General features: G+C 43.1%; 2 protein-coding genes across 7 annotated transcripts in view; one reads left to right on the forward strand and one right to left on the reverse strand.

Moving 5' to 3' along the window:
* Nucleotides 1-15857, reverse strand: part of Spty2d1os (SPTY2D1 opposite strand) — a 29768-nt gene extending 13911 nt beyond the window's left edge. The window contains exons 1-6 of one of the 4 annotated variants that reach the window (XR_004517411.1): nt 15373-15857; nt 7875-8059; nt 5513-5748; nt 3308-5284; nt 2630-2727; nt 725-1235 (exon numbers count right to left, since the gene is read on the reverse strand). Coding sequence is in view for 1 of the 4 variants with exons in the window: in XM_033764084.1 (XP_033619975.1) it covers nt 4105-4141; nt 5006-5094; nt 5513-5581 (195 nt within the window). In the remaining 3 variants the exon portion in view is untranslated. Of the gene's footprint in view, nt 1-724; nt 1236-2615; nt 2728-3307; nt 5285-5512; nt 5749-7874; nt 8060-15372 lie in introns of those variants that run through there. The other 3 variants (XM_033764084.1, XR_004517412.1, XR_004517410.1) reach the window with 3 other exon arrangements.
* Nucleotides 15858-15966: 109 nt separating this feature from the next.
* Nucleotides 15967-27107, forward strand: part of Uevld (UEV and lactate/malate dehyrogenase domains) — a 40622-nt gene continuing 29481 nt past the window's right edge. For 2 of the 3 annotated variants that reach the window (XM_010615123.3, XM_010615126.3), the window contains exons 1-3: nt 15967-16110; nt 20351-20435; nt 24321-24386. In XM_010615123.3, the coding sequence (XP_010613425.1) occupies nt 16069-16110; nt 20351-20435; nt 24321-24386 (193 nt within the window). In that variant the 5' untranslated portion in view covers nt 15967-16068. Of the gene's footprint in view, nt 16111-20350; nt 20436-22658; nt 22744-24320; nt 24387-27107 lie in introns of those variants that run through there. The other variant, XM_010615125.2, reaches the window with a different exon arrangement.

Here is a 27107-nt window from a genome sequence, read left to right on the forward strand (position 1 = left end):
GAATAGGCTGTTATTTTATCAAAGTTTACAAATTAAGTGCTTGATTTTTTAATGTATTTGCCATGTTTTGATTTTCAGATTTTCTTAATATTTGAAGATGTGCCTTTTATTGGGTAATGTTAATTCTCGAATGTAGTAACGTGATTTCACATTGTAATGATCATGGGTGTGGCATTCTCTTAACACAATGATGTGAAAGGAAAGTAGTTTTCATAAAACTCATAGCTCTGATTGCACAGTCCCACTTGCTTCTGATGTTGCTATATCAAAGCAGAGGGCACTTTCTCCTAAAGCTACTTTCAGAACTCGTCTTTGTATTTTCTCGAAGCTATAAATGCAAGTAATGTCATTTGGAGGCCAGGGTACCACATGTCACAGGCGGCCTTACATGTGTGCCGTGAGAAAGTTCAAAGACTGTTAACAAAAATGAAAGTCTATGGGAAGTCAAAATTTCATTTTTTAAATAGTAATCCCCAAGATTTTCTCCAAGAAATTGTTATTTTGTATTTTATAACTTAAAAGCAGCTATTAGTACATTTCTGAGAGATAGCAGGAGACCAAAACATTTTTGGAAAGAGAATAAATATATGAAGAGAGACTGGTTGTTTTATTTTCAGCGTGCTGAATATATAGACTACTATTTATTTTGTGAGTGGATGTGATGAAATAAATATTCAGGTGTTTAGTGTATAACTAAGAAGGGAATATAGATTTCTTTGGAGTTATTAAATCTGTCATGTCTTTTACATAATGGACAAATCAAGTTTAAAAAAAACTTTACATAGCTTAGCTTGTATTCTGGTGCTGTTGACCTGCAAGAGAATATACTTTTGCATATACAGGTGAATGTTTTGCAATTTATGTATACAAGAAATTGTAGGCATTAAAAATATTTTATTGATATTTTTACTGGTTTGCATTTATTGATTAAAACTTCAAGCTGTTTCTTACCACCTTGAATATTTTCCCAGGGAAAAAAATCTCAGTAGCCTCATCAGATGTAACAAGTATAGATTTGACACACTCCTCTGCTCATCCTCCCTTACACATCCGTCTTCTTCAGCCCCTACCACTGATCTCTTTCCTCGTCTGCTGCTAGCTTGAGGTACTGTCTGACACCCGCATTAGGGAGAACTGTCAGGTGATTAGGGCAATAAGAATCTAGCTACGTGGCCCAGTTTGGAAGAAGCAGAGCTGGCTATAGTTCCTCTTGTCAAAATGAGTAGTTCTGATCCCTATAATAAAAAGAGCGTAGATGCTGAGATGGCTCTTAAGGATATATATGAAGTAGTAGACACAGCCAGAGAACGTAGGCAACATGTCTACCTACAGTGTGTTGAGTGTAGGCTGTGTAAGAAGCACGAGAGATGCTAGGATCCCAGATTCAGATATTATAACGCTTGTGTTTGACTTTTGAATTCATTTTCCTTTCCATAAAACGGGCGGTCCAACACGGGAGTGACTTAAAGTAATTTAGCAAATGTGTTCCAGATAACAATGTTTACTACGTACCTAAAAGGACTTTCCTGGAAATTGTGCATTTCTTTTGAACGATGTAACTTTGTCGGTCATCCCCAAGTTCCCAGGCCCTGTGTGAAATCCCAAACCACCTTTAAAGGTGTTGCTAAGATCCTGGGGTTCGGACAGCTGTATTTATTAGTATGCCATATATACTTAAGTTCTCATGCGTGTTTCACAAACCCTGCATCATATTGAGGATTGAGCATTAACAGGAGCCTTTTTTTCTACATAAAGGATCATCAGACCACTTCACTTTTCAAATGAGAGACATTTAAGCAGCAAGATGATACCCCAAAACATAAAACCCAAAAAGCCAGATGTGGTAATACGCGTGTAATTCCAGCACTTGGGAAGCAGGAGGATTGCGAATTTGAGGCCAGCCTGAGCTATAGCAAGACTACGTCGAAAAAACACCAATTTTAAGGGCTGGGGATTTAGCTCAGTGGTGCCGCCGCCTGCCTTGCAAGCACATGGACTGGAGTTCGATCCCCGGTACCAAAAAAAAAAAAAAAAAAAAATTTTTGACTTTTGCCTTGCCACATAAAGGCATACATTCGAGAAGGCCCAGGTTTTGACTGCAGTCCAGCCTTGTGTGTATTAACAGGACACTTTGGCCTCTCAACTTCATTTTGCCACTATGTAAAAAGCAGCTAATACCAGCTTCAGAAAGTTTTTGTAAGGTTTGAAATAAGGTGTACTTTAGTATCTATCCTTAATCCTATTTTAGTATTAGAAGTTCTTTTCCTTTTAGTGTTAAAGTCCTTTTCCCACATGCGGTAAGCTTTGGGTTCCTAAGTAATGGCTGGGAAAAAGTCAAGGAAAAATAAAATATATTGAAAAAGTTGCTACAATGTCTAGCACTTTCTGAAACATTTTGTACTTCTGGACCCTGGACCTAGAAAGTCTAAAGAGCTTTAGAGAATCTCTGTCCTTAGGACCTGACAGAAGAGGGAGCAGACTGAACGAGTATCTTAAGTCTTAATGCCAGCCTTAAAGACTATGCAACAGAGGAATCCAATCATCCCATCTACTCTAACTTCCTCCCTTCAAGTTTTTGTTCAACTTAACAAGTGTGGTGACTTCATATGACAAAATAATGTGCAATTACTTTATGTGACACCAACAACAGGAACTGTACTGCTAGCCAGGTAAGCTTCAGAGCTGCATTACTTCACCAGGATCATCCTTGCTTATTTCCACAGGGGTCTGGTGGGGAGAAGAAAAGGATGTCAGGCCAGTCTAGTGTTTGCTAGGGTGTAGGGCTGAGGCAACTGCTGCTGTTGGCAAGGGTCCGATTTGATTCGGCTAACCCAAGGCCTCTGCCAGGGGAGCTCAGCAGTGTGGGAACTGAAAAGCAGCAGGAGAGCTGTTTGCTACCAGAAAGAACCCTTTGGCCAGTGAGTGCTCAGGAAGGGTTAAGTCGGGGTTGCTGAAGTGGCCGAGACAGGAAATGGTTTAGAAGGCTGAACATCAAAACGGCCATCCGTGAAACACTAAGTCACTAAAGTCCAAAAGTTTTGACTGGGCCAGGAATAGCCTTTTTTCTTTATCTCCAGCTGAAGAACTTAAATAATACTCAAGAAAATATGAATAAAAGAGCACAAGAAAGTTGAGAACTCTCTTAATGCCAAGTAGAGTGTGAATAATTGAAGTAAGTTAAGCTGTAGTGACTTACTTTTAAATACAGAAAGGAATATTTGGATTTGGACTTCCATTCTTTAGTATGTTTAACTAGGGGACTGGACCTCAAAGTAAGAATAGAGAACAAAGCTGAAGGAGCACTCACCCCTCCTGGGGGATATTTATATCCCTTCCACATGGTTCCTGCAATGAGAAGCATCCATAAGACAACAATCATGGTGGGGCTTCTTGTTCAGCTGCCGGCGTCCGCGGGCGGGGGAATGGTGGTCCTGGAAGGTGTGGTGCTCTCTGCCCCGAGTCCTGGGAATGGGCTGTCTCCACTCAAGTCCGAATGATGGGTGGGTGGCCCTGCATGGCAGCTCCTGGCTGAGGATCTTCGTGGTCTAGTCTGAACTAACAGGACTCTCCATGGCCATCCTGAGGGACAGGACTCAGGTACCAATTATGACATCAGCCCCTGTGACACCAGGGACCCAGTCAGAGTGAGCAGCTGTGGGGTGGGTGGCCAGAATGCCAGGTGTGTTGGGGCTGAATAAACCTAATCAAAGGAGCCCTGTTCTGTGGCAAGTAAGACCTAGCTGGCAGCACATCCTTGACGACTTAGCAAATGCCAAAATATTTAACTATTGGCTTGATGCAATCTGATACCAAAAAACACTGCTATGCCAAGAACAAAATAGTACCTGGGTTTATTAGAAGAACTGCCTATGTTTACTATGATCAATTAACTTCATATGCTATTGTCGAGACTTCAAAGAAGAAAAAGCTTGCATTTTGTGAAAGAGCAATTACTCCATCATGCAAACCTTGTAACTTTCCAGAGAAAGAAAGGAAGATGGTTTATTGTGCTTATTTCGCAGCCAGATGAAGTGAGGTCTGGAGTAGTGAGTGGTTTGATCAGGATCACAATGTGGCAGTGGCTCAGCTGAACAATCCCCACACTCACAAATGCTTTGGGCCGATGCTTGTCTGAGAAACCCTGGGGCACGTGGAGAAAAGCCTCACTGTTACACGTTGCTCTTGGTATGCCCGGGCCTGGGGCCTGATAACCCTACCTTCTGGGGGAGCGTCTCCAAAAGCCTGCTCCTGGGATGAATATATTATTAAAACGATCAAGAGTTAATTTTCTGTAGCAGTATGATTCGCTCTTGAGAAAAGCAAACATTTGAATGAAACAGAAGCAAGAAGCCCAGGAGCTGGTTTGCCAGTGGGACTGCTGCCATTCCTGCTGCTTAGGCAGGTCAGCCGGGGGAGTAAGTGAAGGACAACAGGCTGACTGTGTGGCACTGGATTACGGTGTCACCGGTACATGTTTGCTGATTGCTTTATGATTTTGCTTAGTAGTTAACACTTCACTAAATACTGTCAAACCCTGCGTTAAATGCCTTACGTGAATCCCTAAGTATAACCTTCACCAAAACAGGAAGACTCGGAGATAGTTCCTATGCACAGACGAAGAAACTGGTTCTGAGAAGTTAAACTTTCCCAAAGTCAGGGCTAGTGTTGCAAAGTTAGGACTTGAGCTTCAAATTCATATTATCTCTAGTTTCACCATCTGCCAAAATGAGTGTTAAAAATATTGGTCTACTATAGTGTTTGTGAGGAGAAAACAATAAACAGGAAATGTTCAAAAGGAATAGGTATTAATAGACTTGAATGTTGGCCTGCTGTCCTCGGCATTAGCCCCCAAGTCTTCTTTTCCCAGCATACACTTCAAACCATTTCCCCTTCCGCAGTTCAGTGTATTTTCCAGGAGAAGAAAAGCTCTCCGCTGAGATTCCAGGATGCCACAGGGTCCTCTAGAAATGGGCACCCAGCCCAGTGCCCCTGACCACCCTCTTACAGTGGCAGATCTTCCTCCAAAGCCCAGCTCCTCCATCGTGCCTTGCTCTCTGGAACAGGACATCTCTCTTTCCACTTCAGAGTTGGAGGCTGAGAGGGAAATAAAACTAAAGGTGGAGATGGCTCCATTAGCTCAGTGCCTCCGTGTGGTGAGCAGAAGAGCTGCTCAGAGGCCCCCAGCCCCACAATTCTTCCCATCAGCAACTCCTGACCTACTTGACTCGAAACCTAGAAGTCAGGCACTGTCTCCAGCAAGATCCCCTTATCAGTTCCATAATGTCTTGAAACGAAGTTAAAGGAAAAGAGAAAAAAAAATTTAAAAGTTTGGAAAAAAGGGTATCCTCACAGGATGGGGAGGAGCCCAGGAAACTAACTCTGTTCCGCTCCGCTTCCATCCTGGCTTCCAGTTAGTGGAGAGACCTCAGCTCTATTTCCTTCCTCCCAGATAGGAGGGTGAGGCAGAGCTAGAACAGACTACTAGAGATTCAGACACAAGACCATTACTTACCATCACCTCTGGAAATGTGCCCATGTAACATGCAAGTCCAACGAAAAGCATCCAGCCAAGCACGATCATGATCAAACGTAAAAGTTTCTAAGACACAATCCCACGGCGAGAGACTGTTCACAAAGACCTTGGCAAAGGCATCTGCTCATGAAGCCTTCAGTTGACCAAAGTCTCACATGTCAGTTCCGTTCCTTGGCTCCAAAGGATCTGCAACTCCCTGATGAAGACGCTGGAGTCTGGAGGAGCATTGTGACATCAGAGGTCCAGACTATCAACGCACCACCGCAGAGTTATCTCTGGTTTTACAGCACTGAGTAGCAAGCACAGCTCTTTGTGCAGCAACAGTAGGAGGCAAGGAGACTGTTAACCCCATTTTACCAGTGAGGAAACCAAGGCTCAGAGTCTGAGTGTTTTGCACTCAGTGGATGCTTGAGATCAGGTTAAAACTCAGGACCCAGCTGCCTATTAGAACGTTGTGCTGTTAATATTAGAGACAAGAGCTAGGCATGCTGACGCACACACCTGTAATCCCAGCACTCAGGAGGCTGCGGCAGGTAGACTGCCTTTAGTTCAAAGCCAGCCAGGGCTACATCGTAAGTTCAAGCCCAGCTTGCATTAAAAAGTGAGATTCTGTCTCGATAGGGAAAACATTTATAAATAGCAAAACCTATAAAGTGTTACAATGTAAAAATGGCTTCCGCTGTCTCTAACAGCAGTTTGTTTTGTTTAGCTCAATACTCATAGGCCCCAAAGGCACTAACTGCTGAATGAGGCATTTGGTCTGATCCCGAGATAACTGGGCACATCAAGGGCTTGAGCTTGGGAGAGACTGGAGCCACCTGATCGTAGGAGTGTCTAGATGAAAGAACCCATGGCTAACATTCGCTCCCCTGACCCTGAACACCCCCTTCCTATGGACTAGAACAGATAACTAGGCGAATCTTAAAGGTAAACTCCCCAACTGCAAAGAACTGTTACCTGTAGTTTGAAAAGATTAACTATTCCGTGACCGTGATTTGAACTATGAGAATGAAATGTAACCACCAGAATGAAGTCAAGGCCCCATAAAAGGAGGAGTTGTAACCCAGTGCGTCGTCGATCCAGGCATGGCTCATGTGCAATTGACCCTTATCAATAAGTAAATGTATTATTTTACTTCCATTCTGCTGTCTCTCCGTGTATCACTTACTGATTCCTTCTGTAACAGTCACAGTAAACCAAAATACATTAATAAATTAAAGATAAGGATTTGGAAAGGTGTTGCTAGGTCCATGGCAGCTGTGAATGAAACAAATCGAGTTCTAAAGTACTGACAAATCTGTTTCTGTCCCTCTAACGCTGAAGTCTTTCTCACCACCATTTGATTACCCACATTCTTTTTTTTTTTTTTTTTTTTTTTTTTTTTTTGTACCAGGGATCAAACTCGGATCCTTGTGCTTGGCGAGGCAGGTGGCGGAACCACTGAGCTAAATCCCCAGCCCTGATACCCATATTCTTGAACACCTTTGGCAACTTTCTCTTCATTGGTTCTCTTCACCATCAGAAAGCCTCAGGTAACGCTGTCCTTTCCTAAAAAATAGCCTCCAATGGCTGGGTATGGTGTTGCACACTTGGAATCTCAGGAACTCAGAGGGCTGAAGCAGAAGGATCACAAGTTTAAGGGCAGCATGGGTAATTTAAACTCTGTCTCAAAGTAAAGTAAAAGGTCTGGGAGGCCAGGGATCTAGCTTAGTGGTGCCACCCACCTGCCTTGCAAGTGCAAGAACCTGAGTTCGATCCCTGGTAGCAAAAAAGGGGGGGGGGCTGGGATGTATATAGCTCAGTAGTAGAGCACTTGCCTAACAAACGTGAACCCCCAAGTTCAATCCTCAATACTGGGGAGTGTTGCCCAATTGATCTGTGACTCCCTCTCTGTCCTATTTTATTTATTTATTTTGGTACTGGGAATCAAACTCAGGACCTTGTGCTTGCGAGGCAGGCACAATGCCACTGAGCTACATCCCTGGACTTCCTGTTTATTGATTTCCTTTTCACAACCAAACAAGTGGTCTCCACTCAAAGCCTTTCTTTCCAATCTACACCTGTTTTCCACGTACTACATCCCACCCCACTGCTTAGATGCTCTCTCCGAAGTCGTAAAAAATTTTTTCTTTTGTGAAGTCTTAACAACTGTATCCTGTTCCCTTTAACCTCTTTGCAGTGATGAGGTAGCCTTGTCCTTCTGCCAGAATTCTGCCCATAGACACATTTATGTATATTTTGTTCTTATATCCATTTTGAATATTTTAATTATGAAAACAATAGCGCTCATTGTGAAACAGGAAAACATGCAAGGATGTATAGAGAAAAACTTAATACTTACCCCTTAATTTCCATCTCCTTGATGTGTCTTATGTTTCCAGGCTGGTGTGTATCCTTTTGCCAAAGACTTCTCCATGAGTTTGTAAACATCATTACACACAGAAAGGGATGGAGAGCGTTTTCCTCCAGTGTGGTTGCACTGAAGGTGATCATACTCTGCCTGCTCCCATGCAACTTGCTTTTCTCCTATAACAATACATAATGAAGATCCCTCCGGGTGAACTGATTTAAAAATCCTACACATTCCTTTTTTGTTTTGCTTTTAAGAATAAGCTTTATTGAGGTATAATTTACAAACATCTTAAAATTTTGATGAGGTATTTTGTTTTGTTTTTGTTTTGGTATCAGGGATCGAACTCTGGACCTTGTGCTTGTGCAGGCACCAATACCACTGAGCTGAATCCCTGGCCCCAAAATCTGATGAGTTTTTAAAACTCTTAGCAGTCTTATAACCACCACCATCACCACCTCCATAATCAGGGTGGAAAAAATGTGATCTCAAAAATTTGCCTTGTTCTCCTTGGCAGTTGGTCCTGTTCCCCTCAAGCTGTGGGCTCCAGGACACCAATGATATGCTTTTGCATTTTCTAGACCTTCGTATAAAGGGAATAACAAGCTTTTTTCATCAACGTAATGCTCCATTGTATGGACACAGCAGTTTATCAATTTATGTTATCTCCAGTTTTAGGCTATTATGAACGAAAATGTTAGAGATATTTGTGCACAGTTCTTTTTCACGTGAACATAACTTTTAATTTGTCTAGGATAAATACCCAGGAGGGTGAATCCAATGATCATTCAGTTAACTCCCTGTTTAAAAAAATCTCTCAGGTCACAGATTTAGCTCAGTGGCATCGAGCCTGCCTCACAAGGCTAAGGTCCTCAGTTGGATCCCTGGTGCCAAAATACCAAAAATCTTTTCTTTATCAATAGTCTTCAGTAACTTGATATTGACTTGTCTTTGTATAATTTTCTGCATGTTTCTTCTACCTGAGTTTGGTGAGTTCCTTGGACTGTGTTTCTGGTTTTCATCAAATTGGGAAAATGTTTAGCTATTATTGCACATTCTTCCTCCCTTCTGAATCTCCCTTCCATGTGTGTTAGACCACCATATAGATCAGTTGGTATTGTCCCATAGCTTGTTGATGTCTTGTGCTTTTTTCAGTCTCTTTTTATTTGTGATTTATTTATTTATTTATTCTGGTACTGGGGATCGAACTCTTCTGGACCTTTCACTTGCAAGGCTGGTGGTGGAACCACGGAGCTAAATCCCCGGCCCCTGCCTCGTAATTTTGGAATGAATGCTGAACACGGTGAACTTTATAGTTCTGGATTTTGTTATATTCCTTACCAGAGAGTTGGATTTTGTACTAAGATATAGTTACATTACTTGGGATCAGTCTGATTCTTCGGAGGCTTGTTGTAAGCTTTGCTCTGGTGGCCAAGAGCTGCATTTACTGTAGGGTTAATGATCTCCAAGACTGAACTATGAGCACTCTCTATTGCATGAGGTCTTCCAATCTGTAGAATTTTCTACAACTCCCAGTGCTTTAGGGGCTCCAACAAATGATTCACCTGCTACTTTTAGGTGATTCTTTTCCAAGCCTTGTGGACTTTTACCCCATGACGTGAAGACATAAGTCAGCCATTGATTCACAAGGACGTCCAGGGAAATCTCCTGAGTTTTTTCTTTGTTGTGCACCCTTTTCACAGTATTCCGTGCTGAAAATTCTTGGCACTCTGGCCTCTTTTGTGCTCTGCTTTTTTTTTTTTTTTTTTTTTTTTTTTTTTTTTTTTTTTAAGATGGGTCCTCACTAGGTAGTTCAGACTGACCTTGAATTTACTATGTAGTCCAGGCTGGTCTCAAACTCATGGTGATCCTCCTGCCTCAGCCTGTCGTATGCTGGGATTATAGATGTGCACCACCACGCCCAGTGAGGCTAATGATTATTATTAACACATTATACCTTCTTCTCCTTACGGCTTTGTTCACCTTACACTGTCAATTTATTCAGGAAACTTTCTATAGTAGGCCTCTTTGTATCTGGCTTACTAAATACTAGTATGATAATAAAATGCATAAATCCAAGTACACACAGCACCAGGAATATAGAGACGCATGAGATTCTACCCTGATCTTCTAGGGCCTCTCGGCAGACAGATACACCACCAGTACAATCAATACTTCAGCAGGCACTGAGGCATGAAGCAAGGAAGGAAACAACGTGCTTGGGGAAGAGTGCATATTATAGCTTCTTTAGATGCCAGGATCCAATAGCAGAGGAGACTGGCCAGACGGGAAATTGGAGTAGTCAGGGGAGGCTTAAAAAGACCAATACCAGTACAATACACCTTTCATTTGGTAATGAAATACCAATAGACACAGAATTCTGATGTCCTAAATTATTTGCTATTATTATTATTAGCGGCAGTTCAGATTGAATCCCAGGGCCTCACGCATGCTAGGCAAGTGCTCGCACAGTTTCATCACAATTTTTTTTTGGGGGGGGTGCCGGAGGTTGAACTCAGGTCCTTGCGCTTGCAAGGCAGGCCACCGAACCACTGAGCTAAATCCCCAGCCCAATTTTGTTTTTGTTTTTTGTTTTTTGAGACAGGGTCTCACTATATAGTTGAGACTGACCTGGAACTCACTATGTAGCCCAGGCTGGTCTCGAACTTGCAGTGATCCTCCTGCCTCAGCCTCCCAAGTGCTGGGATTACAGGTGTGCGCCACCATGCCTGGCTGTCCATCACAATTTCACACACAGGGAGAGACGGTATAACACACAAAGAGCATAGTTTTTGACATCACCTCCCATCATTTCACCTTTCTGAGATTCTGTTCCCATATCTGTAAAATGGAGAACCAGGTATACTATTTTAAGGTCCACACTTCTTCACATGTAAGCTTTTTTAGGATAGATGTACATGTTAAAATCAGTATGCATATTTAAATGTGTAACCTTTTCACTCCTCACCCAAAAGCTATCACTAATACACCTTTATTCAACTGGACCTCAGACACCACAAAACAGGTAAAACCACACAAACCCTCAGTTTCCTCGTCAGTAAAACTGACTTTGTCACAACCACATCCAGGTCATAAAGCTTTGTGAAAGATTAAGATAAAGCACATAAAAGTCTTAGCAAGGTACCTTTCACACAGGACATCAAACATGTATGTCACACACAGATAAGCCAAAAGCATCCGCGATTACTAGCCCAGAAGAGAACTGGTGGTTTGGTTTGAATGGAAGGCCTCTTCCGTGAAAAGCTCTTTCATAAGAAACGGAAGAAACTTGTTCAGACTTAGCTGCTAACTTGCTACCTTTTCATTGATTAATGGATTTCTGGCAGGATTCATTGATCTCGGATCCTCCGGAAGTCTGTTTCCAAGCTTTGTCAGATCTGGCGGAGGACCTCTCATCTTCTTCCTGCGCTGCCTCCCAGCTTCCACCCTGGCCCCAGGCTAAGCCCTGCACTATTGTCCCCTCCCTATCCAGCAGTCATTCTGAGACCTAATCGGAAGGGCTGGGAGGTAGCCCGGTGGTAATGGGTAAGGCCTGAGTTCCATCCCAGCACAAAAACAAAAAGAGAGACCTCTATCAATCAGATCATCATTCTTCTGTTCAAAACCTTCATAATTTTGTCTAAACAGAGATAAGGACAAAGTTGCTATGCAACCAACAAAATACCAAGCATCCTCCTCTCCGCTTCTTTACCAGTTACAGCTGTAGCCTCACTCATGTTTGTCCACCTTATAATGGTCATTGACATATTCCAGTTACAGAAATGTCTTGCTGAAAGTGCTCATTCTAGAGCGAGGCCTTGTTTCCTTAAAGTCTCCCAAAGTGCCCAAATCTTGAAGAAGCTTCTTACATTCTTACTGAGATGTCCCAGTGGTTTCCCACAGTATTTGCTTTCTCATTACAAGGAATAAAGTAAAAAAAAATTTTTTTTGAAAGAGGATCTCACTATGTAGTCCAGGCTGGCTTCTAACCTGCAGCGATCCTCCAGCCTCAGTCTCCCAAGTGCTGGGATTACAGGCGAGTGCCAGCATGCCCTGCAACAATTTTGTGATTTTTGTGCCCCCCCACGCCCAATTCTGGGGGTTGAACTGAGGTCCCTTCCACTGAGCTACATCCCCAACCCTTTTTTTTTTGTTTTGTTTTGTTTTTTTGAGACAGGGTCTCACTATGTAGTTGAGACTGACCTGCAACTCACTACATAGCCCAGGAAGGTCTTGAACTCACAGAAATCCTCCTGCCTCAGCCTCCCAAGTGCTGGAATTACAGGCGTGTGCCACCATACCCAGCCTCCCAACCCTTTTTTTATTTTGAGACAGGGTCTTGCTAAATAAATTGCAGAGGATGGGCTTGATCTTGTGATCCTCCTGCTTCAGCCTTCCAGAATGCTGGGATTATAAGCATTGTGTCATCAAGCCCTGCTTAAGGATCTGCATTGGAAACACATTGCAAGTGATACTGAGGTTGTAAGTCTGGGGAGCACACTGTAAACCTCACTTATTTTTTTTGAGACAGAGTCTCACTATGTAATTGATGTCAGGTGTAAAGTACCAGCCTGGACGCCATCTTAGTTAAAGGTTAAGCTCGCCTTCTTGAGAAAGCAGGAAAGGCCTGTAGTCCTCAAAAGGACAACACATATTCTGGAAAATGATCAGTAACAAACACCAAGTGTGAACATTCCAGGTAGAAGAGATAGATGATTCCTGTAAAGATTAACCATAGCCCTAAAATGGCATTCCTACAGAGATTAACCGCAGCTCTGTACTTTGTCAGCCTCATCCTGTGCAAACTATATGTTCTGTTCCTTTCTTCTAACCGCCGCATTTCACTTCTGTAATTTTGCTTGCTTCCGCCCGGTCTAGAAACATATAAAACCCTCTTGTACTCTGGGCTTGGGGTGCTCTCCAAGTCGTTGCTTAGAGGGGCCATCCGGCCAGACTAGTAAAGGTCTGTTTAACACCATTCTTGGGTGCAACTCATTCGGTTCCTCTGGGGTGTTATCTCCCTGTCACTGATCTGTAGTTCTGGAACGTTTGGTTAAGGTGGTCTTACAATTGAGACTGACCTGGAACTCACTATGTAGCCCAGCTTGTTCTCAAACTCACAGCAATCCTCCTGCCTCAGCCTCCCGAGTGCTGGGATTACAGGTGTGCGCCACCATGCCGGGCTGTAAGATTCACTTCTGTAAACCTGCATCTTTCTCTGACTCACTTCTTTTTTTTTTTTTAAGGGACAGATTATTTAATAAAGTCTGAAACAGCTGGCTTCCCATCTAGAATAAAATTCAATTAAATTGTCTAGTATACTCCATTTTTAAAAATACAATTGAGACAGTGCATACATAACAAATAATAATACTTAGAACAAGAACATTTAGGTAAACATACATGTGACATAGTGGTTTTGGAAAAACATTTTTTAATCTTATTGAGTTTATTGGTACTTTTTAAGTATACAGTACAGTTACGTTCATCATTGTCTCTGACTTAAGTCTATTTCTGCTTGCTTTTTTTTTTTTCTTCAGTACCCAAGATCAAACCCAGGACCTTGATCTTGCAAGGCAGGCACAGAGCCATGGAGCTAAACCCCCCACCTTTGCTCATTCTTTGTGCTCCAGCCAGAATCTCCTTGCTGTTTTGAGCCTCCCTTTACTCTGGTTGCTCTCTCATTTGAATGTTTTACTCCACCTCTCAGCAAGACCTACTCCAACCCCCTTATCCTATCTTTAAAAAAATGTATTCTCTGCAACACTTAATCACCTTCTACCATGCTGTATAATCTGCTTAATTATGTTTAGTTTTTCTTTCCCTCTAGTAATAAAAGAATGACAACCTTAGGACAGCCTGTATCTTTGTCTATTTTGTTCAATGCTGTATTCTCAGCCTTACAACAACAGCTTGCAAATAAACAGACGCTCAGCAAAAGTTTTCTGAAGCTCCTTGTAGCCTCTCACTTTCTTCCAACTGAGCGCAGCACCCTGCCTTTGGCTCTTCCTAAATACAACCACCTTCCTGCCTGACCAACCTCTTGAGGATTCAAAATCCAGACCGGAGACATTTTAGCCCAATGCCCCAAGACAGGGCCACAGGGTGGCTAAGCAACCTCACAAGTAGAACAGTCAATGCCAGAAAATGACTCCTCCATCTCTTCTTCACCTTTCTTCTCCGGATGATTTTGTCCACCAATCTCCTCTCTCTCTGGTTTCCAAATTCCTTCTGTTTTTCAACCCGGGCTTTTTCTTAAGTTCCTCCACCACGGGAGCTACAGCTGCCTGCCTGGGGCTCCCCTTCCCACGCTGGCCACCTCCACTACCGTCCTAAGACCCGGTTATGTGGCAAGGCTCTTCCTGACCTTCTTCCCTTTCTATTTTCTGAGACTTTGCTTTCAAAATGTCACTACCAGGTCTTCCCCAAATCCAACTACAGTGCTCGCTCTTGATCTTTTCGGATTGTTGTGCCCAAGTCGCGAAGTCCCCAAAGACCACCAAGGAGTCAGGTCCGATGCAATTGCAAGAGGAGTTTATTGCAAGCTCGAGCCTGGACCCTCAGGTGTCACCGTCACAGCGGCTTCAGACTGAGAGCCCAGATCCAACTTTGAACCAAGTTTATATAGGATTTTTCTGTTACTATTTTTAGTTTTCCCTCGTCGTCAAGGGGCATCGGGAAGGCACATTGGAACATGACCTAATGCTTACATTTGCAAAATTATTATGGTGTGCTGGGAGGGTACGTATTAGAAAGTTACCTAAGGTCTTTAGAGAATTAATTCCTCTTTTCATTAGACAATTAATTCCTCTTTTCTGACTTTTGCTAAGATATATGACTATCTATATACACTATAATTAATTCCTATATCAGCTATAACTAATTCCTATATTGATTAGATCACCCAAAAAGAAGCTTTTATATCAACTATACTTAATTCCTATATTCATTAAATTACATAAAAAGAAGCTCATCTTAAAAAGAGGAACAGAAGCAGGGTGGAGATGCCCTAAAAGGGGAACTGCAATTGTCAAAGCACAGAGAAACTGCCACATAGAACGGAAGTTTTCAGAAAGGAACTTTTGCATTTACTCTATTCTGGGTAAGGGGCATGGAGCCCACCGTGACCTGGAAACTCGGTCCTCACAGGATGTTCTGCTGAATGGAACACGTTTCTAGAAGCGGACGTGTTGCCTCTTCCTCCTTTCCTGCGTCTACAGTGGTCCTTCCTACTCCTCTCCTCACAGCTCTCTTCCCCAGCTCTCCGGCGATCCGGCCGAGCTCCTCCCGCCCCATCGCGCTTCTGGCCGCGTTCCAGTCCCCGTCAGCGGGGTTCACGCGCTGGGCGAGGCTCCTCCGTGTCGCGAGCAGGAGTGCGCACTATCTGGAGGTCGAGACAGCAGTAGTTGCCAACTAGATTTTTATATATTTTATATCTGTCACCCATCCAACATGTTCATTCACACCCGCCAGTGGCCACTCCCTGTACCTGCACAAGACGAGGAGCGCGGCTTTGTTTCTCCTTTCCTGGTGATTGCGGTCGTCAATCCGGTTGCCTCCTCCTCGATCCGGGAGTCCACACCGGGCAGGCGTCCGATGTCTCCACCGAGGCCTCATCCGAGATCTCGTCTGGCAGGTTGCCCTGGAGCTGGATCGGTCACCGAGTGGGACGAGCTGGTCTTCTGCGCTCTCTCTTTTATACCATTCTAATTTGGGGTCTGTGGCCCTGGTTCGGGCTTAGCTCTTCACACACATGGGTGTTGCATACGTTATAGGGCGTCGTAGGGCGTCACAGGGTGTTAAGGGCGTAGGATGTTTGATTACACACCACACTTCACTCTTGGGGGGATTACATATCAGGTTTCACACACTGAAGTCACTCGGGGGGTTTCACTCGCCACTCTTGGGAACACACTGACATCATACTCTATTTGGGAGGCATTATGTTCTCTGCATCGTATACATTGACATATGCTCTCTACACTCCGCCTCTGCGCGCGGCCCGGGCCGAGTCTTGCGACAGGGACTGCGGCTGGAATTCGCAGCCGGAATTCCCGCGGAGGGAAGGGGCGGGCCCTGGTGCCGCGCAGAGTTTTGGTCCTCTGAGGCTTCCGTCCCATCCCGCAGTGCTCCCGGAAGACGTCAGCGGTTCGGGTCGGGATCCTGCTCCGGGACCTGACTAGAAATGGAGTTCGACTGCGAGGGTGTGAGACATCTCCTAGGCAAGGTGGGAACGCTCGCTGAACCAGCACTGGGGTCCCGGGTCGTGGTGTCTCTTCCTATAGCCGGGCTGCCGCGACCTCGCGGTTCTCTCTCCGGCTGAGCAGCGGCCCCGGGCGCGGGGCTCGGAGTCCCCGGGCTGTCGTGGCGCCCGGTTCCCAGCTCCCGATCGCGCCAGTCCTTCCCACGCGGCCTCCCTCGCTGTCCCCACGCAGCTCCCGGCCCCTGCGACCACGCCTTTCTTTCCGCTGAAACGACCTGCTGCTGGGGGCCTCCTCCTCTCCAAGACCAGGCTCTGTGTCAGCCCCGGCAACACCGAGTCGCTGGCTCCACAACACCGGCTGATCAAACCGTGGAGTGATTATTTGCAAACCTTCCTCCTGCCCTTGAGCTCTTTTGAAGGCAGATGCTGGGCTTTTTATCTTTGCCTTTCTTTTCGCCTACCACTGTGTCTGGCAATAACCTAGGTGCCAAGTAAATGAATGCAAGACCTGAGTAGATTTGGGGGTGACTACAGGGCTTGGACGGTAGCAGAGATCCTCTCGGTGTTGGAAGGCTAAGGCGTGGGAGGGCTGACCCGGAAACCCGGCCTAGTTCCTGGGCCCTGACTAGTGCTAGTTTCCAGTTCAGGAGCTAGAAGACTCTTCGGACCTCTTAGTGCAGGCTCTCCGATTCCCCACTGATGAGCAATCTGAGGACATTCTCTTTCCATGAGTGTCCTCTTTGAGTTTTTATTAATGTTTCTTATGATTGCTCTGTGCGGTCAATAAATAGACAGGAGAAATTTTAGTTTTTGTTTTTTTGGTACCAGGGTTTGAACTCTGTGTCTACGCTTGCAAAGCAGGCACTGGAACCACTGAGCTAAATTCCCGGCCCAATAAACAGGAAATTTTAAAAAGACTGTTTTCATGGGGCCAGGGGATTAGCTCAGTGGTACCGCCGCCTGCTTTGCAGGCACAAGGTCCCGAGTTCGATCCCCGGTACCCCCCCTCCAAGACTGATTTCAAATATGGCTGATTTGTGGGTGTTGTTTTTTTTAAGACAAGGTCTCGCTGTGTAGTTCAGAGTGGCCTTGAACTCACTAGATAGCTTAGGGTGCCCTGGAACTCTCAGGGATTCTCCTGCCTCAGCCTCCCAAGTGCTGGGATTATACACCGATGAGTTAGGTAGGAATATTAGAGGCGGCCAGAGAGGGCTGGGTACTTAAAGTCGGGACAAAGGTGAAACACGCCACAGCTGCTCTGGAGACACGTTGATCGGACCTCAAGATAAAGACAACCCGACAAAACCTACATACTTCTTCAAAGAATGAGCACTAGGCCTAATGAATCCTAGACAGACATCTGCCACCCCATGGGTGACCGGAACCTCTGGACCCACCATTTCCTGGGAGAATCTTTTTTCTTTCCATCCACCCTTGTTATGTGTCTTGCTTCCCAATTGGACTACCATTACTTAAGTGACTGCACTTACAACCTTATCAGATGATCATGGCTTTGGCCCATGTTGTACCCATCTGGGTTTCACCCTGTAAAACTCCTCTGTAAAGTGGTGTCCCTGGCTGCCCACTTGGAACCCCCCCTGCCTTTCAGGAGCTTTCCTATCAATATCTTCTTACCCCACCTTTTTTTTTTTCCTACCGGGGATGAAACTCAGGTCCTTGCACTTGTGAGGCAGGCGACGGAACCGCTGAGCTGAATCCTCGGCCCAATATCTTCCTACTCTTAAAAAAAAAAAAAAAAAAAAAAAAAAAAAAGAGGTTACTCTTAACCCATGTATGTGGGTTATTTTTGTTGGACTTGCCCGTATCTCCCAATCCAGGGGCAGTTTTCGTCTATGGGAAGTTTTGAAGCCCAAGATTGAAATTGTTTCTGTAATAGATTTGAATGATTTTATCTACTGTGGTAAGTGTAAGTCTTATAGAAAAAGATTATTACTCTTTTTAAGATTACTACATTTTCTCACTTCAGAGAACATGACACTTGAAGAGCTGGTCTATCAAGTTTTAATGTGGGAGACATGGTGCATTGTCCAATGGGAAGAATTGTTAAAGTTTTGGTGGAACTGGAAGGAAAGAAAAAAAAAAAGAGAAAAGAATGATTTTTTTTCAATGGAGGTTGGGGATGTGGAAATAGAATAACAGAGGAATTTTGGAATTATTTTCAGTGCCTAACGTACAGTCTAGCTTGTAGTTGTTTGTCTTTTCTTTTTGTTTTTGGATGCTGGAATTAAACCCAGAACCCAGGGCCTTCAAAACCTATGTTACTACCATTGAGCAGGTGTTTAATAAGTATTGTATAAATTAAGTAAGGAAGGGCCGGGGATTTATCTCAGTGGTTCAAAGTAAGGAAACCTATCAGAAATTAATCAGCCTAGAAATTACAGTATTTCTGAGGTTTCTTAGTCCCTCCCTTAGGTGAATAATATAATAACTTAGTATCTAAAAATCATTTTAGTGCAGAAAAATCTGTGGACAGTACTTAGCCAAAGAACTGTATGGAGAAGTTGAAAAAAAGAACCGTACTGAACATAAATAAAGGAAAACCTAAATGGGTACCCCAGCTTCATGTAAAAGTGTCAGTTGTTTCCACATTGATCCGCAGAGTCAATATAATTCTAGTCAAAATTCTAACCAGTTAGGCTGGGGATTTATTTATTTTTTGGTACCGGGAATTGAACTTAGGTCTTTGCGCTTGCGAGGCAGGCCACCGAACCACTGAGCTAAATCCCTGGCGCTAGGGTGGGGATTTAGCTCAGTGGTTCTGGCACCTGCCTCACAAGCGCAAGGGCCTCAGTTTGATCCCCGGCACTCCCCCCAAATCTAACCAGTTATTCTGGCAATTTCTCAGACTGATTCTACAATTAATTGGAAGGACAGATGGCCAAGAATAATCTTGACATTCTTGCAGCAGAATTAGTATGAAGATTTGTGCTACCAAATACCAATACTATAGTAACTAAGGCTTAGGGTTTTAGCCAGGGTTGGTGGCACACACCTGTAATCTCAGCTATTCAGGAGGCTGAGGCAGGAGGATCACAAGGTCAGGGCTAACATGAGAAGCTTAGCTAGACCCCATCTTAAAAAGGAAAAGGTTGGGATATAGCTCAGTGGTAGAGTGTCCCTGGGTTCAATCCCCCGTACTGTACTGAAAACAATATAACAGCGTCTTAAATCTATATGTAGTATAGGGCAAACAGATGTGATGTTGTTGGAAAGATTCTAGGTCTGCCGTCCACTGTGGTAGCTATTTCAGTGCTACATCCCAACCCTTTAAAAAAATTTATTCATTTATTTGGAATAAACCCTCATGTATGCCACACAAGTACGTTGCCACCAAGCTATATCCCCACCCCCTTTCTTTATGTGAAAAAACAATTTTTTTTCGGTACCAGGGATCAAACTCAGGACCTTGTGCTTGCAAGGCAGGCATGATGCCACTGAGCTAAATCCCTGGTCCTACAAAAATTCTTTTTGAGTCAGGTTCTTGATAAGTTGTCCAGGCAAACCTCCAGTGTGTAATGCTTTTGCATCAGCCTCCCTCAGACCCAGGATTACAGGCATGTACCATCAAGCCTTAAGCTTCTCAGTCATGCTGTACTGTCCTTCTTTCTCTCTCCGTCTTATTTAGTTCTCATCACAAGTCCAGCGAGTAAGTATTATTTCTCTTGCAGTTTAGAAAATACGTTCAAAGAAATGAAATGGTTTTGCCCACAAGACAACCAAGGTGGTGTTTCTGGGAGAATATGAGGAGAGAGGAGGCAACTTTAACCTGGCAGCCAGCATGATAATGCTTTTGTTTTCCTTCAAAACCCAGGATGGGGGACCAGGAGGGTGGGAGAGAAAAGTCAAGGTGTCTCCAGAGAATGAGGCATTCAGAAAAGAGAACTGGACCTAGGATAGCAGTGAGAAAGGTGCGTCCTGCTCTGGGTCCTAAGCCTGCAGGGTATTTGGATACCTACAGGCAGTTTGATTTAGTAATTAAAGTCCTAGGCTCCGGGTTTGAGCTCTGGCTTCACTACTTGCTTTCTGACTCAGCAAGTTACTTTGATTCTCTAGCATTTATTTTCTTCTGTAAAATCGAGCAGTTGTAAACCCTACCTACCTCTTAGGGTCATGGTTTAAGTCCAATGATTTTCATGTTTGTAAAGCTCTAAGGCCTACTACCCGGCAAATGTGAAGTGTTAACTGTAATTGTTGTGTTACTTATAGCTTTATTTTTATTCTGTGCTCATTTTTCTTTTTTCAGTACAAGTTCAGGGATCTAACTGTGGAAGAACTAAAGAATGTAAATATGTTTTTCCCACATTTCAGATACTCCATGGACACCTACGGTAAGAATAATATCCTCTAGTTTTGTTGCATTATTTTAACTATGAGTTATTTGGTCCTAGAGAGCTGCTATGATTTCTGAAGAAATTTAAGTTGATACAGTACACTGTCTTTTTTGGTAATTTTTTATTGCCAGTATACAAAGTACCACAAACTTGGTGGCTTAAAAAAATGTAGATTTACTCTGTCCCATATCTATACCCTGGAGGTTCAACATAAGTTTCTGTAGCTTGGAGACTTGGGCTAAAATCAAGGTAATAGCACGTCTTTGTTCCTTCCTGGCAGCTCTGGGGGAGAATCTTTTTCTCCTCTTTAAAAAATTCTTTTGAGACAGGGTCCCATTATGTAGCCCAGGCTGGCCTTAAACCTGCAAGCAATCCTCCTGCCTCAGCCTCCTGAGTCCTGGGATTATAAACCTGTGCCACCAAGCCCTGCTCCCCTCCTCTTTTTTAGGTTTTAGAGGTCACCATTATTCCTTGGCGCTCAGTCTCCTTTTTCTTCAGTCAGCAGTGTTGTGTGTCTGTAACAATTCTCCCGTAATCAAATCTCCCCCAGTTATAGCTGGGAAAAGTTCTCTGCTTTTAAGACCCAATGTGATTAGGTTAGAGCAACCCTAATAATACAGGAAAGTTTTGCAATCCTGGGGACTTTATTTTAATCTCATCTATATAGTCCCTTTGCCTGGTAGGCTAACATTAGTAGTTTCCAGGGATTAGGATATGGACATCTGCTACCACCTACCTGGCTGGCTCTAAATTTTTTTTTCACTTATGTATCCAGCCTGGCTCTAAATTATTAATAACAAAGTTTTGGTTATCTCGTTCCCTTAACAGAGAGGATCTTTTTGTTTAATAAAGATTTTATTTACTATCTTTTAAAAATGTTTTACTTCAGGCTACTATCAGAAGAGTATTTTATATCATGATCCTGTATATACACTACTGAAATACTGCATCTTCTCTTTTATCCCACTTAAAAACAAATACTGAACCAGGCGTGGTGGTGCACACCTGTAATCCCAGCACTCGGGAGGCTGAGGCAGGAGGATCACTGTGAGTTTGAGACCAGCCTGGACTACATAGTAAGTTCCAGGTCAGTCTCAACTACATAGTGAGACCCTAACTCAAAAAAACAAAAAAAACCCTAAAACACAAATGCTGAGGGGCCGGGGATGTAGTTCAGTGGTGCTGCCTCCTGCCTCACAAGTACAAGGTCCCAAGTTCAATCCCTGGTACCAAAAAAATAATGCTGAGCTGAGGCTTACTCAGTGGTAGAATACTTACCTAGTGAGTTTGAGGCTCTGAGTTTAATTCCCAGCACTGTTAAATAAATAAAAATGACAGACCACTGACTTGATTTCAGATTCTACAGATTAGTCAGGGTGGATTGGTGGCCTATGGTTGTAATCCCAGCACTCAGGAGGAGGCTGAGGCAGGAAGATCACAACTAGCTGGAGGCCAGCTGGTATTACATAATAAGACCCTGTCGCAAAAAATAGTTTGGGGGGCCAGGAATTTAGCTCAGTGGCAGCAGGCCTGCCTTGTAAGCACAAGGTCCTGAGTTCCATCCCTGATGTGTGTTTGTGTGAGTGTGTGTGGGGGAGGTTAAATTCATAAATTAGTAAAATGTAGTTTTGAAAAACTTCTTTTTAAAGTTGAATTAAGTTAACAAAATATATCTATTTAGATTTATATTAGATATCTCGAGGAGTTTTTTGGGTTTTTTCTTTTCTTTTTCTTTTTTAATTTTTTGAGACTGTGTCTCACTATGCAATCCAGGATGGTCTTGAACTCACCCTGTACCCCAGGCTGGCCTCAAACTCATAGCAGTCCTCCTGCCTCTGCCTCCCAAGTGCTGGTATTACAGGTGGTATTCCACAAGGCCCGGCTCCTGTAAGTCATTGAAGTACTGCTTAGGAATGGCTAATAGTATATGGAGAAAAATTATTAGATTCTGATTCGTCTTCAACTTCCCCCTCTACTTTTTTTTCCCAATACTGGGAATTGAAACCAGGTGTCAAGCATGGTAGGCAAGGGCTCTGCAACTGCTCTAAACCCCCAACACTTGGGCCCTTTCAATATTTTTGGTGCTACAAAAATACGTGGAATGAGAAATATAATAACTAGTATTTATTGAATGTCAGGTGTGCTTTCAAATGTTTTATCTACATTTATTAACTTATTATTAACTTACATTATTAACTTACTTTTTTTTAACGATCAAAGAAAGCTGTGAGGTGTTATCATCTTCATTTGGGAGATAAACTGAGGCTCCGAGAGTTTAAATAACTTCCTTAAGATTATACAGCTAGTAAGTGATGGAGTTGTGTTTGTACTCACGTCTGTGTTGCTCTCTCTCTCTCTCTCTTCTTGCCCTCTTTTTTGAGTATTGCCTACTCTCGTACAGTGTCTGTCTTCTTTATATAGATGTGATGCTTTATTTTACAGTTAATTCCTTCTCTGATTTCCCCCATCTGGAGAAAGCTTTGGTGCTATGAGCCTTTTACACTATGGGGTTCATGTTGCCAGTGTACCTTCTGTTACTAGAGACAATGGTAGTCATGGGTCATGGTCACTTCTCTTTGTTTCGAATCCAAGGCCTCCCTCATACATGCTAAGCATGTTCTCTACCACTAAGTCACACTCTGAGCCCCTGTTCTGTTTTTTTAGCAGTTTCATTAGGAAATGAATACTGCACTTGTAGATCCTCTGATATATTTCTATTTTTATTCTCTGTCCCTGAGCGATAAGCCCTATTCCATCCCTCTTTCCTTTTAGTTTTTGGCCAGGAGCAGTCCCTTCATTCGTTGTTACTTTCACTTCTCTAGTTCAGGATAAATATTTGTCCTTATTTACACTCGAGTTTTCGGTGTCAGCCCATGCTGCAGTCTGAAAGTTTGGGTCCCCGCACAAGGTGATAGCATTGGGAGGTGGGGCCTTTGGGGAACTCTTGGCAGAGGTTTCATGAGTGTGACCATTGCCCTTGTGAAAGATGCCTGGGACTCTTGTCCTCCCACCATGTGACCAAACAGCAAAAAGAATGAGTATATGGACCTTCCACAGACACTGATTTAGTGTTTTGGATTTCCTAGGCTATAACAATTTCTGTTGCTTAGATGAGTACGCTCCCCAGTTTTTGGTATTTTGTTATAGCAGCCCAAACAGACTAAGACAGCCTGGTTTCCTGTTTCCCTTTTGAAAGGGTGGTCATCAAAATCTTCCTAGAATTTTTTTCTTCCTCTGCCCAAGTAGTTTAATTACGGAAATATTAAATGGACCATGTTCCAATGCAGTTTGTTTAAATCAGTGATATTGTTTCTTTGTCTTCAACCCATGACTAGAACATTGATTCTCCTCCAGATCATCTGAGTTACTGATGGGAAAGTGGAAATTGCCGGGATGTAAATGTTGAGCAAAGATTGAGAATAACAGAGAAACCAAAGAAGATAACTATTAATCTTTCTGGAAGGTTGCTTTAAAAAGCCAACATTTTTCTTCTGACCGGAAAAGCAATTATAATACCGATTGCTTTTCTATATCTTATTTGATCCCTATGATAACTTTGCAAAGTAGTTTTCTTTATTTTAGAGACTGCGAAACTGAAGAGAGATTAAAGTAACCAAAACATGCCTCTAAGAGGGGAAGTAGGCCTAGAATCTGAAATTTCAGTATCAAAGTTCTGTGTTCTTTCATCTAGTCTCATGGCTTTCTAAGGAAACAAAATCTAGTGATTTCCCCTTGTTGATAAATGTACTGATCCGGGGACATAGAGATTGTGAGCTATGTGTGTATGTGCATATGGGTTGTGTGTGTGTCTGTGTGTGCATTTACACACTTTAATACAGTTCTACTTCTGATTGCATTTTTTGGATTTTTTTTTTCTTCCAGTTTTTAAAGATAGTTCCCAGAAAGACCTGCTGAATTTTACTGGCACTCTTCCTGTGATGTATCAGGGTAAGTGTAGAAATTAAGAAAATATGGGAGTTTTCTAAAAGAGCAATTCATTAATAAGAATTTAGATTTGTTTATGCTATAATATTATCAAAGTATTTTCACATATTGTGATCTGTTCATAACCTTACTGGGTCTGGCAGGATTCTGTCCTATTCGAGGAAGGCCTAGACCAATGCTAGAGAGTTCAGTGTGCTACTGGGCTATATAATGAGACCCTCTCTTCAGAAGATTAAAAAAAAAAGGGCTGGGGATTTGACTCCGTGGTTCCGCTGCCCGCCTTGCAAGTGCAAGGACCTGAGTTCGATTCCCAGTACCAAAAGAAAAAAAAAAATTTTTTTTTTTGTTTTAGAAGAAAAAAACCAGAAGATTGCTTATATAGTATGATTTGAAGAACCCCAGTGAAGTTTGCTTCTAGAACATGTGGTGCCGAAGCAAGCATGAAGTTTTGGTTCTAAAATATTTTTCTGAAGTATTTTAATTCTGTCAAAAATTCATTCTCCTTCCAAGTGTGGTAGTGCACACCTGTAATTCCAGTACTACTTGGGAGGTTGAAGCAGAAGGATTGTAAACAGGCAATTTAATGACTTAGCAAGAACCCTATTTCAAAAGTTTAAAAAAATAAATAAATAAAAAGGGCTGAGGTTGTACTAGTACAGAGGCCCTAGGTTCAATCCCCAGGACTAAAATCAATCGAGGCAAATAATCACAGGAAGGGTAACACCCCAAATCACTCCTCTATAGTGCTATATTCATTAGAAATTCCCAGGAAATACTTATTGAATGATTGAGTTTATTCCGATACTGACTGAAGGGCTTATGAATAAATAAGCTTCCTGGGTATTTCAAGAGAAGGCTGAGGAGGATCTGGAAACAAAATAGGGAGAGAACTGTAGAGGCTGCTGGCTCTTGGTTTCAGCTGTGCACAGTGGGAACACATAGTCCAAAAGACACCAGCATTTTGGGAGATTTCTTTCAAAGTAAGCAGTTTTTGGTGGTTCTAGACCATCTCAACCCCTCCTTAGTGTTTCCTTCTCCCCCAACAATGACTTTTTGCCAGAATGTTCTGCTGCTATGTGTGTTTGGCCATGACACCTCCTCTGGCACTGGGTAGGCACTCAGGAAACACAGAGGAATTCATGCACAAGAATGTGTGGCTGGAGAGGAGAGAACCAGCCTTGGCTCTGGGCAGACGTTGCAGAGTGGGGTGTAGGTAGCACAGGCAGAGAGCTGGTTTTTCTTTCCTTCCTTGCCCACCCACTTCCAAGCTCCCAGCTCCTCTGGCTGTCTAAAGAACCTCACTCAGACCTAATCCTCATGACTTGTAGTCTGGCTTTTGTCTTGGTTGTCTGGGAGGAAGAAAAGGAAGGGAAACTGGAGGAGGGGGAAGGAAAATGGGTAAGGTGATTCATTCTGAGAAAAGACAATTCTTACCACCCCTACTGATTTCAAGGGTAGTTGCATATTAACAGAAGAGCTTATGAATTTAAATGAATCAATCACTGCTTAGTAGCATTTGTTTTTAGACAGTGTGGGGAGGTGATAAGAGGATGAAGTTATTTGGTTTTTGTTTGTTTGTTTTTTGTTTTATTTTGTTAGTGCAATGAAATGAGTCCAGGGCCTCTTACATGCCAAGCAAGTGCTCTACCACTGAGCTCTTCCAGCCCCAAAAAGGGCTGTCTTAGTACCATCAGTAACTGTCAGTCTACAGCCGTGGAGTTATGTCCCTGGTTCTTTCTTCCCTAAAATAGAAATGCTGTTCCCAGGTCTTGGGGTGCTGGTGTCTCCCAGAGGTAGTTTCTAGGTTCTTTTTTCTTTCGTTTCTTTTCTTTTCCTTTCTTTCTTTCCTTTCTTTCCTTTCTTTTTGTACCAGGAATTAAACTCCGGACCTTGTGCTTTCAAGACAGGTAGCGGCACAACTGAGCTAAATCCCCGCCCCCACTTCTTTTTCTGGTACCTCAAATTGAACTCAGGACCTTGCACTTGCCGGGCAAGTGAGGCGCCACTGAGCTACATACCCGGCCCACTAGGTTCTTTCTCTCCTTACAAAGAATTGGTCAAGTCAAGCACAAAAGGTAGTAAGGTTTTACATTTATTAAGGGCTAGGAAAAGAAACAGGCTTTGCAGAGTGAATTTGGGCCAAGTCACAGTAGGGAAAGAAGTACATTCTATAGCGTGAAAGTGGATCCTGTAAAAGAACACAGCAGTGGAGAGCGCAGAGCTGACTTTCCCTTTGTATCTCCCACTCTGCTGGCTGGCCTCAGGTGTAGCCCTGTTGAAAACTTGCTCGAGTTCTCATGAGAACTGAAGATAGCGCTCTGGTTCCACACGTGGGACTTTGGGAACAGTTCTGTGCATGTCTCCTGGAATATTGCAGTTAATAGGCCATGCCTATTTCCCCCGCCAGCCTGCCAAGCCCTAATCTCCTGTCTCAATGCTACCTCCAGTCCCCTTTTTTTCAATTTCTTTGTTTTTTCCTCTTAACTAGAATTATAACAACTCACTGTGAACACACAGTGGCTATTGCTAGCTGATGAGAAAGCTCTTTTTTCATGTATAAGAGTTATGAGGCTTTAATGAGATTATAGTGAATGACTCTCCTGGCATGGTGCTGGGTATATAACTGTTCACTTGACATTGGGCACTGTTATTTGTCTGCCTTCATAGCTACCTTCTTCACTAGTTTTTCTTTTCTTTTTTTTTTTTTTTTTTTTTTTTTTTTTT

Source organism: Fukomys damarensis, unplaced genomic scaffold (assembly GCF_012274545.1).
Source record: "Fukomys damarensis isolate Sample0158 unplaced genomic scaffold, DMR_v1.0_HiC HiC_scaffold_16, whole genome shotgun sequence".
NCBI classification, from domain to species: Eukaryota; Metazoa; Chordata; class Mammalia; order Rodentia; family Bathyergidae; genus Fukomys; species Fukomys damarensis.